This window comes from Xiphophorus maculatus, chromosome 18 (assembly GCF_002775205.1).
Source record: "Xiphophorus maculatus strain JP 163 A chromosome 18, X_maculatus-5.0-male, whole genome shotgun sequence".
NCBI classification, from domain to species: domain Eukaryota; kingdom Metazoa; phylum Chordata; class Actinopteri; order Cyprinodontiformes; family Poeciliidae; genus Xiphophorus; species Xiphophorus maculatus.
This window is the reverse complement of record NC_036460.1, coordinates 26,783,397-26,796,768: the sequence shown is the minus strand read 5'-3', so window position 1 is coordinate 26,796,768 and position 13,372 is coordinate 26,783,397. Positions and strand designations below refer to the sequence as shown.

Sequence of the window (13,372 nt, the reverse complement as noted above, 5' to 3'; positions counted from 1 at the left end):
ATTAACTGCTAATTAATTCAGGTTATCAATCAGCATCACACATCTGAAAACACAGCGCAGGATTTTGCTGGTTCTCTGACCAAAATGAAAAATCTCACCTCGACTATGGTAATGAAAACATGCTTCCTGTCACTTCATCATGCTCGCCCCAAATAGCATTTGGAACATTTGTCGCACTGATCCCAGATGAAATGCAGCTGTTGTATGGTCATTACAGACAGACACATTGGACGGACAAACTGAACAGGACAGCGAAACAATTAGCAGCCGTTTCCTCGTACAGCCAAAAGCCCGCCACAGGAACAGTTTGTTTTATCAGACCTACAGAGAGGCGATTCAATAAGGCTGCTAATCATTTATTTTTTTTAAAGACAGCTGTGAAGAGATGCCACAGATACCCAAGCATACTGTACTCTAGTCTACAGCACAAATCACACTGCCACCACCACGCAGCTGGCTGTCAGCTGATGTGTCATGTGAAAGCCCGACGCGGGCGGACGCAAAATGCAAAACGGACAGGGCGACGTTCGTTGTACATTTAAAAAGTAAACGGTTTGCAGAGCTCTGCGACTGCACGGCTTTCCGAAACGATCGCTTTTGTGACACGGGCTCTGAATTATTCGCGGCCCGTAATGAGTCTCTCCTCGTCCGTTATAGCTGCGAGACGATGGGAAGCTAAGCCAAACTAGCAGCGACAGCTGAGGACGTGGACATGCACCAGCTGGGAGATGCGTTCTCCACACATGCTCCTCCTGGGAGCCTGACTGTGGGGAGAACAAGACCGAGGTATGAGCCGTTACTCAGCGGCGCGTCCATGTGCGCGGGGTGTGTAGGGGCGTCGTGGTGTGCGTCATATGGTGGAAGTGTGTTTTGCACTTTCCGAGCAAAGCTCCGATCAAAGTATGTATTTTTAAATATCCAACAGGCTTGACAGGTGGCTGCATTTGTGTGCACGGTATAATGCAAATCTGCCGGTTTTTGAAAGCGACCAGATTTCATGATTAAAAACCAATATTTTTTAAAGTACGTTTGCATTGGGTATTTTAAAAGACAGACTTTAATTGGAGCGTCTTTAAATCAGGATTTTCAAGCGATGCCGACATCTGTGTTAAGACAATCTACATTGTTATGAAAAACGACACAGACTGAGCTCGGCTTGAGACCAGGCAACCTCATGCTGTGATGGAAAGTTTGAAAATGATCAAGCAAAAAGAAAGCAACACAGAAATGATGTCTTCCCTTCTTTTTCTTTTTTTTTTAGTATATTCTTCGACAAATTTTCATTTGATCTTGTGAAACGAGCTCGCTGTGCTTTCTATCACAAGATCAGTGAAGTTTCAGGCCACATTTAGGAAAACATGCAGCAGTCAAATCAATTTCATGAACCCTGATGAGATCATTCCCTGTGGGGAGGTTTTTGAGGTGGAGGGGAAAATTTTCAGGAAGCAACTGGGGAGTTTTTTTGAAACAAAGAAGGTCGATTGGGTTTCAGTAGAGTTTTTGTTGTCGCTGAAGACATATTTTTACACACTACTCCGGGACATTTCTGTGCTACGCGGATTTCATACCTGATAGATCCTGTTTAGATGTGCCTGTAGGGAGAAAATGTAGCGTATGTAATGGACCGGCTCCAAAGTTACTCTATGAACTGAAGCATATCTCTAGAGCATATTACCCCCTTTTTTCCATTTATTTATTTCTTTATTTCTCGACTGCAGTGAGTCACCAAACACCTTTGAAAGAAGCAAGCCATGTGGACAATAGATGTATGAGAATACCCCGTGGGGGTATTCGCTGCTTTTGATGGTTTAGCCATGTAATAATGTGAAAAATATTACAGATGAAAACATTCAGGAGATTCAGGATGTGATGAAAGATTAAGAAGCTGGCTCTCGTAAACGAGTCTGAAATATGGCGGCAGAATGTCAGGCGATACCGTAGCTCCGTAATTGAAAAGTATTTCAATCACTGACATGAGCACAAAATGGCAATAGTGATTGAAAGTACAAAACACACGTATGCTGAGTCAAGTGCTCATTGTAGCAAATAAACTAATTTCAATCGTGTTAATTGACATGCTTACTTTGGGGATTGGTATAATTGAGTTCAGCAGATTGTTTTCCCTGCAACTGGGGGACATTTGTCTCAAATGTAAAAAGGCTTGCAGAAGTATTCATACTCTGGTTGATTTACAAAGCAGTGCACAGTTATGACACTATTGGGAAAATAACACTGTTGTCAAAAGTGTGTTTGTAATCAATTCACCTGAGTTATTACCTTCTGGAACTTCATTCTGCTGCAAGTCTTATGGAGAATGTCTTGAACAGCTTTGCATATCAAGACTATAACTTTTTATGGATCTTAAATAGATCTCAAGTTTAATTAGATGGCATGCAGAGTCTTGTAACAACACAATGTTTTTATCTGAACTTTTCCATTGCAGCTCCGGCTGCATGGTTAGGGTTTTTCCTATTGGATGATAATGCACCTCTGCCCCATTTCAAGTTTTTTTTTTTAGCCTCTTATAGGTTTTATTCCAGATCTGGCCTGTATTTAGCTCCACCTATCTCACCATCAACTCTGACTAACCTTTCTGACCCTGCTAAAGTAAAGCTTCCCGATGACGTTATGCCGTCTTGTGGCCAACTCCAAATAGGACTTTTTCACGACTGTCTTTCAGCAATGACTAACTTTACAGCTCTGTTGCACAGATTTGGCCAGATTTGCAGAGTGCTTGTCAATAGATTCTCCCACCGTAGCTGGTGATTTCTACAGAGTTATTTACAAGCTCTTCACAGCTTCTCCAATTAAAATTCTCCTTCCCCTGCCAGTAAGTATAGGTGGATGGCCATGTCTCGATAGGTTTGAGCCAAACTCTTCCCATAAGCAGAGAAATGACTGAACAGAGCTTTGTGCAACCTTCAAAGCTAAGGCTATTAATTTACAAAATAACCCTGCTGTAAATTTCTGCACAACTTTCTCCCTGACCTGTCTGCACTGCTGCTCGGTCTTCATGATGCTTCTTGTCCACTATTGTTCTCCAACAAACCTCTGAGATGGCCATCTAACAGCTGGATTTATACCGAGATGGAATTATTTAGAAAAGACAGATAAATACAAAAGCAACAGATTCTTATTTGTAAAATTCCAAAATACTGTTTCTATATCACAATTATGCACCGCTTTGTGTTGGTCCATCACATCAAATAAAGTGTGAATTATAAAGATTAAAGTTTTGATGCAAAAAAAATGTTCAAGAGGTATGAATACTTTTTGCCAGATTATAAAGGCACCGAGTTTCACCAAACGATGCAAAACGATACTGGGCCATTCAAAACCAGCTACTGATTTAAGATTTAAAAACCCAGTGAACAAGATGTAAACCTAGTGAAAGCACCCGGTAATGAATTTCCAAGTCCCAGATCTGCACCAAATCAATACATAATTTGAAAGTAGGTTAAAGGTACTCAATTCTTCTTCTGAAAACACCTGTTGCCTACAGGTTTGCGTTTCTCCCTGGTGGTTACCGCTCAATGTTCCAATTCTACGTAATCCATCAAGAATAAAGTATGCTAAAGAAGGTAAATATGCATTTTTCATAATTCTGTTCACACTGGAAAACACAGGGTGTACCTTCACGAGCACAAAGCTAAAACATTCAAAACAGACTAGACTAGATAGACTAAATGTTTTATTTCCCCATGTTTTATTGTTGGCTCACTTATTAAAATTATAGTGGATTTAAGTGAAATCAAATCTGACTTTACCTGGTCTCCTTCGGTGAAGACTTGCTCACCGTAGCTCCAGCTGATGGTTGGAGTCGGATCTCCAGATGCTTCACAAGTCACAGTTACCTGCTCTTCCGTCTCTGAAGCGGTCCGGTTCACTATGTATGTGATCTTCGGTTTAACTGGAGATAAATGACATCCGCATATTTTAGCTGGGTGGGTTGCAGCATAGCTAAAAAACACTTGATAGTAGGGAGCAGAAATTAAAAAGGAGCTGAAAAATGTAAAGATTTTTTAAAAAGCTGAAACAAAATAAGTTGGATATTGTCCATGCACAGCAGTGGAATAAATGTCTGAATTTAAATGTACAGTGCCCCTGAAAATACAGCACAAACCCTAACTACTGCATTTAATAGTGGAAATGAGATTATTCTTCTAAGTAAAGCATTTAATCTTTTAAGAACAGACAAAAAAAAAAAGAATGAATCATGGTTAAATAATGCAAACCGAGAGCTACTTCAGTTCTAATTGTATTTATTCAGGGACTGTTGGAGCTCAAAGTGTTTTATTTCCAATTTTAAATGCTGTCTTATTACAATAATACAAAGTCTTTCAAAGCAAGGTAAGGTTTTCTGCATTTGCTATTGGTTTGGAATTCTGAATACAGCTAATTATAATGTCTGGCTCTAACTATTCAATGTACTATCTTACTTCTAAACACATCAATAAAACTCACAACGAATCCAGGCCTCTAGTAAACGTATTCATGATGGCCAAAAAACAAACAAACAGAAAAACGGAGATCCTTAGATAAAGTTTTTAATTTTCTGTTACGGTAAATGTTTTTAGAACATCCTTTTTTAAATGTTTCAAATATAGTAATTGTGTTTTCAGAAACAGTGGCTTAAACTTTGCATATGTTTTTTCACTTTGTCACATTACAACCACAAACTTCTTTGTCTTTCAGTGGGATTTTATGATTGGTCAACACAAAGTGGTGTAGGTGAACCATAGGGAAATAAAATTAATAAGTGATTAAAGTATTAAGAAATGAAAAAACTGAAACGTACTGTGTGCATTTGCTGTAATAACAGCTGTTGCTGCAAGTGCAGTCTTTGGAGTTGTCTTTGGAGACAAGTTTTATACTTGCTTGCCCATTCTCAAAAAAAAAAACCGTCAGTCAGACTAGATTGAATGCATTTGTGGAAAAATCATTTTAAAGTCTAGTAACAGACAAGGACGGTCATTCTTTGATCTAAACCTTTCCATTATTGCTCTTGTCTTTAGATGACATATGAAGGCAGCTGATTCCATTGGATTTTATTAAAGAATAACAAAGTAAAAAGGGGCTGAATACAAGTTCCCAACTGTACAATGCTTTGCATCAGTCTGTTATATGAAATCTTATAAATTGAAGTTTTTAGTTTTAACTTGACATAATGTTGAAAAGGTAGAGAGGTCGAGAAAGTACAGTAATGCATGCTTACATTTGAGACGGATTATAATGGTCTGTATTATATAACGGCTCCACATTTTATGAAGGATTATTATCAAATCAAACACTGTAAAAGTTTTCATTGAATAATAAAGGACTCCTGTTAAGTTAAAAGTGAACCAAGGACTCTGTAAATCCACATTTGTGATTTGTACTTAAAAACAACATGGATGCTCACAAAGAAGCGTTTGATTGCAGCTTTGCACGCACTGATGGAAAGCAACCATTGCTTTCAAAGAGAGCGAGAGAGAAAAATCTTTGAAATAATGAGGCAAACAGTGATTTGACTGCTGTCTTGAATCATTTTGAGATAATTGTTTGCTCTGAAGAAATTACAGACGCCAAGTCTTCTGTTTAGGGAAAATAAATTGCAGCAGCCAGCCCACTCTAAATTTTAACTGACGAGAATTGAAAATCCAGTTGTGACAGGACAAAATACAGACAGGAACAAGCTAATGGGCATAAATAAACAAAAGCCGAATGCATTCCAAGACTCCGACCGAGCGCATTCGACTTGCTCTCTAATTCCTTCGGCTTTATCCCTTCTACAACCCACACAAAAACAACACCTTATTCTTTTCTGGCTTAAAACAGACATAAACCATACTATTGTTCTTCCTCCCCACACGTACATGCTCATATGTGGGTTATATATGTATATAATTTAAAATTCCCACTCACTTGGAACCTTTCATCCTGTCACTAGTCCACGTACTTTCTAGAAAACAATCTGTCTTACCAAACACTCTCAGACTGAGTTCCTTCTCGCTCTCCCCGGCCTTGTTCTTGGCGACGCATGTGTACTCTCCTTCGTCCAGCTTGGTTACATCCATTATAGTCATTTCGGAGCCATCTTCATTGAAGCCGTACTTCTCCTCGTCTCTGAGTTCTACTCCGTTCCTGTTGATAACGCACAAAGTGTTAAAACACTGACGCCGGTCAATCCCAACACCACTCTTCTGACCTCTTTGTGGTGCTCTGTCGAAAGCATGTAGTAGTTCTTAAACCCACCTGGGAACAAAGTGAGGGAAGGTCAGGAGATAAAGTACAAAAGCGGCGATGAAGAGAGAAGATGTGAAAGCTGAACATCTGACACAGAATGTGTTCTTTTTGTGCAGCAGCACATTTTTCTTCTGCAAGCTGTTTGACACTTTGATCCCAATTTATTGTCGGTTCTTCACTGGATCCAAGTCACATTTCAGCTTTGCTGTATTTACTAATGAGAATTGTTGGTAAATTAGCAGCTAAACGAAGTCGACACGGAGCTTCCATCTTGAGTGGATGCAGATGCTTTAATTTGATGGTAAATAAATAAAAAAATGGATCATTTAAATTTTTATGGCCATTGATATTTGCCTTTTTTAACAGCCTGTTGTCTAGGAAACTATACATTATTCTAGCTAGAGAGGTGAGAGGTGTTTACATCTACCAGTGGAGCATGTGGAATAGCTAGGGTGTGGTGTGAGGAAAAGAAATTGAGAAAATATCTCAGTACCATGGTATTTAAACCAAAATAAATTGAAAACAGAAACGTAAGCCATGGTCTAATTGCTTTAAAAATCACTGCTGCAGCTGCTAAGATAATACAAAACATTGATGATGGTGGAACCTCGGTTGATACAGTCTTTTAAATTAGAAAACTATCTACTTAAGAGGCACTGGCCTATAGTCGGCTGCTCAACAAAACTGTTTAAAAAAACTTACCAACTTTAGTTTTAAAACAGTTTAAGGCTGATGAGTGAAGTTTCCACACCTTTGCTGTCTGATTATTATTATTTTTTTGAACAGGAAGCATTTCCAAACAGCTAAATTAGTGTTTGCTTTAAACAGCTGGAAAGTGTTATAGCTTTTATTATTAGCTGACTTGGAGTGTAGTGAAAATGTCACGCACCCTAACATTTTTATTATCTCTATTATTATCATTTTGAGTGCATACATGCAGCACATTTATTTGTGAATTTCATCTGGATTTGACAAGAAAAAGTGATCCAGTTTTCCAAATCCCGTTTTAGCATATAGCATAGGGCACTAAAAGCCTTCACAACTCCTAATTATGACACTTTAACACAGGGAACATTACAAAAGGAAATTGCCAACTATATAAATATGAACTAGTGAAAAATATCCTCTTTGAAAGCATTATATCAGATTTTATTATGTGTGGCTTTCATTCTTTTCTGCAAGAACAGCGTTAAAGTAACATTCACCAATCAGAGTAGCAGCTAAAAAGCATGAACTGGAACATGAACTAAAGAGATGAAAAGAAAAGCAAACTCTAGTATGTGGTAGTGGTAGGTTGGATCTGTTGGTCGTTAAGCTCCACAAGCACTCTCGGCAAATAATCACAGACTCAAGTGATTACTGTTGACATTTCAGCCCACCTAAAGCTCACGCATAGATTCTCTGAAAATATTAAACAATATATTCTGTTCCTTGATCATTTTACAACTTGCTCCCAAAGCACATTTTCCATCTAGAGTATGTTTAAAGAGAAGCTACAAAACGAAACGAAAGCATTTGATGAAACGTAAAATGCACCCAATAGTTTAAAACCCCAGTCTTGTTAGTAGAGGCCCTTTACTAACAAATTAAATTTTCCAAGTAAAAAAGGGAATCAAACTTTGTCAAGTTTGTTCTGGAAGTAACATCCTTGTCTAACAGATGGCAGGTTTCCTCTGGAGCGCACACACTTCAACAGCTGGGAGTGAAGTATACTTTGAGAGAAATAGCTTGCACATAATTGAGGCATGTAGCCAAAAATGATATGCAGCTCTATTTAATTTGTGTTATCTGAGCAGCTTAAAGAACTGTGCTGCTTGGATCCTGTTAGGCTGTGATACTCCTCTCTACAATGCTTCATTACCTGAATACACATCGCACTGTAATGTTGTGCAAAGTAAAGTCAATTCAAGTCTTTCCTTGATTTATCAGATTGCACAAGTAAACTCTTTCTGAGTTGTTTTTTGCCCTTTGAATGTGTGTCTTGCAGGATTGTGGGAATTTAGCCACAGCAGGTACATGACCCCTCTTTTTTTTGTCTTTTATCAAGGTGATGGCATGTCATATTGGTTTTCTATTTCGCTGTGCTGCTTTTGGCAAAAACTAGCTGCATGTAAGAGGTGGACGAAGTAAAGCTGAGATGTGCTCAGCGTGGACTGACACACTAACGTATGATTTAACCAGTTGAACTGGTTGGTTAAAATACCAACCAGTGCAATCTTACTGTATTGTTTATGTTTACATTTTTAAAAAATATATATACTTAAAAAACAGAATATAGAATACATTTACAGTCAGCTCCTGAGACGTGGGTGTTGTTTAGTAGCATGAATGCCTTTTTTAGTGGTTTTGACTTTTTATTTGTTGTCAGTACAAGACATCTGGTGATGCAGTCAGATTCAATCAATAACCGCTCTCTAATAACCATCATCCTGTATGTGTATTCATAATAATTAGCTTCAGCTGGGACTAATTTCTTTCCGTGTTTCAGCCTAATAAAGAAGTGTGTGTGTGTCTGCTGCATATTTTCATATTTTACCACCAAGAATTAGCGTAAAGGGAGTTTTTAGAGCATATGTTGCGACAAAACTGACTCTAGACAGATTTGGTATGTGTGACATTAAAAGAATAAGATTTTGCCAGGTAAATTACTGTCCTGTTCTGCAAAACATTAACAAATAAAACAAAATGATGAGTGGAAGATTGAAATTTACACATTCTCTGCATGACTGTCTAATACAAAGTATGCTAATTTGGTGACAGCCATAGTGAGAACAGGGAGTGCCGATGCCCGGTCAGGTCAGAGTAACGGTGCAGGTCAGAACTGGGGCAGAAATTAAAGTGTCATCTGTTCAGGAGTGAAAGGTGGCTTATAATAATTTTATCACTGGCAGAGTTTTGGGGGTTTTGAAACAAAGTTTTCACTTTTCCACAAGGGATCATTCCCAAATACAAACATACTGTTAAATGCAGAGTGAGTGGAAGTCTTTGGTGTAGTACCAGTTTGTTAGGTCTGCTATAGCCTGTTCTACGTTTTGCTTCATCCAGAGGGTCTGGATCCTCGGCTATTGGAACTACTAGCTGGAGACGTGGACACAGTTGAAGTTTTAAATGATTGGATCAGATTTTACCTGGGAGTTAATATTTGGTCATGTCGTATGTAACGCAACTGCTTGATCACAACGAAAGCTACGATACAAAGCTTTAACTGCTCAATATTTGGAGGCTGGACCATCATGGACTGAATGTTGTTCACTTTGACAACTACAACCATCGAGTGGAATTGCGTAGGAGGGTAATGGCAAGGCTACGTCTTCAAGCTAATGCTCTCTAAAAAACTATTCTCCTGATAAAATGACAACATAAGCCTTCACTTTGTGAACTCAACTTCAACATGTACTCCACTATCATCAGTTCAATCTGGGTTGAACAATGTTAGCCATTGACAGATTTGGTATGGTGTCAGATTTGGTGTCATTCTTCTGCCACTTTCAGCTGCTTTGTGCTCTTTTTGTCCCCTACAGATTTCTCATATTCCAACACAGAAATGAATATAACTTTAATGAGCAACAATTGGGAATACAACTGAAATGAAAATGTGTAAAAGTTGTTATATCCTCTTCATGAATTTTGTCTTCTAAATCTTCAAATTAAGTTGTAATTTCCCAAATGTCATAAACGTATGTCAGAGTTGAGAGTTAATTAGAAGCCTTTGATTTACTTTGCTTAAGTGCAAATGTTTTGGTGTGCAAAGTACTGGCCAAAACACCCCTAGCACTTTGTTTGGATTCCCCCCAGAGCTGAAAACATCTCATTCAATTAGCAGCTCAGATTTTCAGGGGAATAGCACACCACTCCAAGCTCATAATGAACGAAATGAAGGCTCCAAAATATTTATCTGAATTAAACTTTTTCTGTGCAACATGAACAGCTTATAAAACGAAATAGGCCACTTTTCTATTTAATCCATGGTGCAAACAGTTAGCTTTATTTGAAAGTTGGTAAATTTCTATCTTGTCACAATAGAGAACAGATGCTTTGTCCCAAACACTAGCAATCTAAAAGCAGCGTTGTTTTCTAACCTTCTATTTGTCAGTCTCTGAAAGCTTGTTTTGTCTTTCAGTGACGTGTTTAATAAGACGTCGCCCCTCTCTAACAGAGCTAGTATAAACCGAATCTATCAATAAAACCCAGAAAGCCAAGTCTAACCGTATTTCTTTGGCTGTTTAAACTTTGTGACCCCGGATCTAAATTGTCTGCAATTATCTGCTGTCTTGGAAACAAGATGAATGGAAACAGTTCAACAAAGCAGGAGTCTGTCAATGGCTGTATTCAGATACACAGATAATGTGGCTATTGTTGACAAGCTGCTCCTCAGGTTTCAGTTTACCTTTGTTACCCTGTGATTAAGTTTCCTATTGCAATGAATAAATAAGTCTGCAGAACATCACTAATAAACTAAAGAGTCTTGCACACAGAAACAGTATTTTTATGCCTAGGTTCAGTCAGGCTTTACTCAAATGTGGAATTTTTAGTGTTACATGTCATTCAATTTATTGTATATAGAATATTGGGCTCTAATAATGATTAATATTGCATTTGTTGATCAGTACTGCTATATGGAGAACATCCCAGAGAACTAAAATGTTTTCACTGAATCTTAAGCTTCATTAGCCTCTCAAATGCAGAAGGTGATGCTAATCTCACACAAACCACTTGATGAACTTGTGGGAAAGTCTTAAGATGTAAGTTTACTTATATATATATATATATATATATATATATATATATATAAACTTGCATTTTTAGACTTTCCCACAAGTTCATCAAGTGGTTTGTGTGAGATTAGCATCACCTTCTGCACCCCTAGCATATACTGTATATGTATTCATGATATCAACTTATACCTTTTTTGAACACATACAATTCACACAGCTCATTATTTTTGATTAGCCCTGCCTCATTAGTTTGTTGCTGCCAGATTTTACTTCAGTGTTATGCATCAGCAGCCTGGTACCGTTTTAAATGACTGGCATAACGAAGTAGCAACCTAGATCCAAATCACACAGTGGGAATGATGTGTGGTGTTCTTTGAATAAATCTTTTTTTTTTTTTTTTCTGTCGACTTTACAATAAATATTTAAAAAACTAACTGAACTGCGTTGACATTTTGGACAGACTCTGATTATATTATGTTTTAATTGTTTTGGCTCATTGGAAAATGTCTTAAACTATGACATGAATTGCTTTTAAATATAACATACATATTAATGCTGCTGACAAAAAAGTAATCACAGCTTTGTCACCTGGTGAAATGAACGATTCAAAGCGTACAAACCGGGAGCAACTATTGTAAATGTAATAGATGGCAAATTTTTGTCACCATTAGAACAGAACCATGACATTACAGAAACCTTTTGCTAAAGCTAACGCTAGGTGTCTGTGTCTGCTTATGCACCGAGAAGCATTTGTTGGTGTTTTCCGATTTATTAATTACAGACTGGATCACAAATATTCATACCCCTTTAAGATTCGGGTCTAAAGTGATTTTTTTCATTTTAGCATCTCTTTTGACTGGAAGTAATATTAATGTTTTGGAATTTGAAGCTGAAAGAATCTCTGGATGAGGTTAAAGATTAGGGTGATGACAAGAAGGCCAAACAACCTTAAAGATTTGGCGCTTCTCACCAAATATAAAGAATAAAAATAGCTAAATAAATATGCAATAAAAAAGCTGGGCAACAAATTAGAATAATGTTGCTGTAGTGCTGGGAATGTTTTTCCATTCACTGAGAAGGCTATGCCTCACATTTAGATTTAGACTTATTTTATTTGATATGCAAATTCTTAAAAACATTTTAGATATTTTTTTCTTTTACATTACTTTATTTTCCCTCAAAAGAGGCCTGTCTCCGTTCAGAAAATGCAAAATATAAATTATTCCTATATGCATACTTATGTTAATTAAGCATTTTTCATGCCTCATAAAATTTCTTTTCACAACAGCAATAACTGAATTGCGTAAAAATCTGGCAAGTGTCCCCATGAGTCAGAGAGCTGTACCTTATCCAGGTCACCATGGGTTCAGGGTAGCCATCAACAGCACAAGTCAGAGTGGCAGGTTGTGCAATCTCTGCTGTGGCGTTGACTTCAGACTGCCATATTCTAATGGTTGGGAGCACTAATATAGACAAAGAGAAACAGTTAAACAAAAAAGAGAAAGACATAGAAATAGATACGTTTACAAGTTATAAATAGAGAGATAGAGATTAAAATATAAAACACATTACTTTTATTAGCACTCTCAGTGAAGATCTTTAAAAAGCACTGAAATAGAAATCTTTTATTCCAGCAGTATAATCTCGCATAGAATAAGTTTTTAAACTTATTCTATGCGAATTGGAGTACACATATAAATAATAACTGTCATTTTTATGCTGGTGCCACAGTTTCCTTGTAGGAGTCGTTGGCGGTATTGAAAAGAAGCCTTTTTCAATTACCTTTTTCAATTAAAGCCAAACTGGACTAGTCAAGAAGCCACTGAATACCTAAATAAAAATGTGGTGGACTCTACAATAAAACAGGAAATATAATTTGGTTTTTATGAACAGTGATACTAAAACACTAGGCCAAATCAATAGAGAAACGGTTCACTAAACACAAAATCAGCTTTCTTTCAGGGCTACCTCACAGTGCCCATCCTGTAGAAAACCTTAAAGTTGAGCTGAAATATGATAGGAAAAGAGAAACCCAACATTTGACAAAGATTTGTCAGCAGCTTTCACCGCTATGCTACTGCAGTGCAAGATTAATACAGCCTTAAAGCTTTTGACACACATTCACCAGACTTGCCAATAAGAGTGGAATGTGACATATGAACCCGTAAAGAGTGCGCAGTTCTAAACATTTGACTGTTGTTGTAGATGTTAAAAACATTCTTTTTAAAAACCAGCAGAATCCGAGACCAAAACAGTCACTGTGACACATTCAGAGCACTAATTTTAGTCTTGTTCTGTGTCTCAGAAGTTGCAGGAAACAGGCTTCATTAGCATAGAACATCTTTGATAAGCGGTTGCTCTGGGCAACTCTCTCTACAATGACACCCAACGTGGTCCCCCCTTCTGTATCTACTGCTTTCTTTGTGCGTCAT

The 13,372-nt window shown here is 37.6% G+C and overlaps 1 protein-coding gene across 12 annotated transcripts in view; it reads right to left on the bottom strand.

Annotated features, from left to right (window-relative positions):
- The window catches only part of ncam1 (neural cell adhesion molecule 1), a 109,318-nt gene that overhangs the window by 38,063 nt on the left and 57,883 nt on the right, over window positions 1-13,372 (bottom strand). For 6 of the 12 annotated variants that reach the window (XM_023352001.1, XM_023351999.1, XM_023352008.1 and 3 more), the window contains exons 6-9: window positions 12,286-12,403; window positions 5,963-6,123; window positions 3,768-3,910; window positions 1,569-1,592 (exon numbers count right to left, since the gene is read on the bottom strand). In XM_023352001.1, coding sequence (XP_023207769.1) covers window positions 1,569-1,592; window positions 3,768-3,910; window positions 5,963-6,123; window positions 12,286-12,403 — 446 coding nt within the window. The remainder of the gene's footprint in view (window positions 1-1,568; window positions 1,593-3,767; window positions 3,911-5,962; window positions 6,124-12,285; window positions 12,404-13,372) is intronic. The other 6 variants (XM_023352009.1, XM_023352000.1, XM_023352010.1 and 3 more) reach the window with 1 other exon arrangement.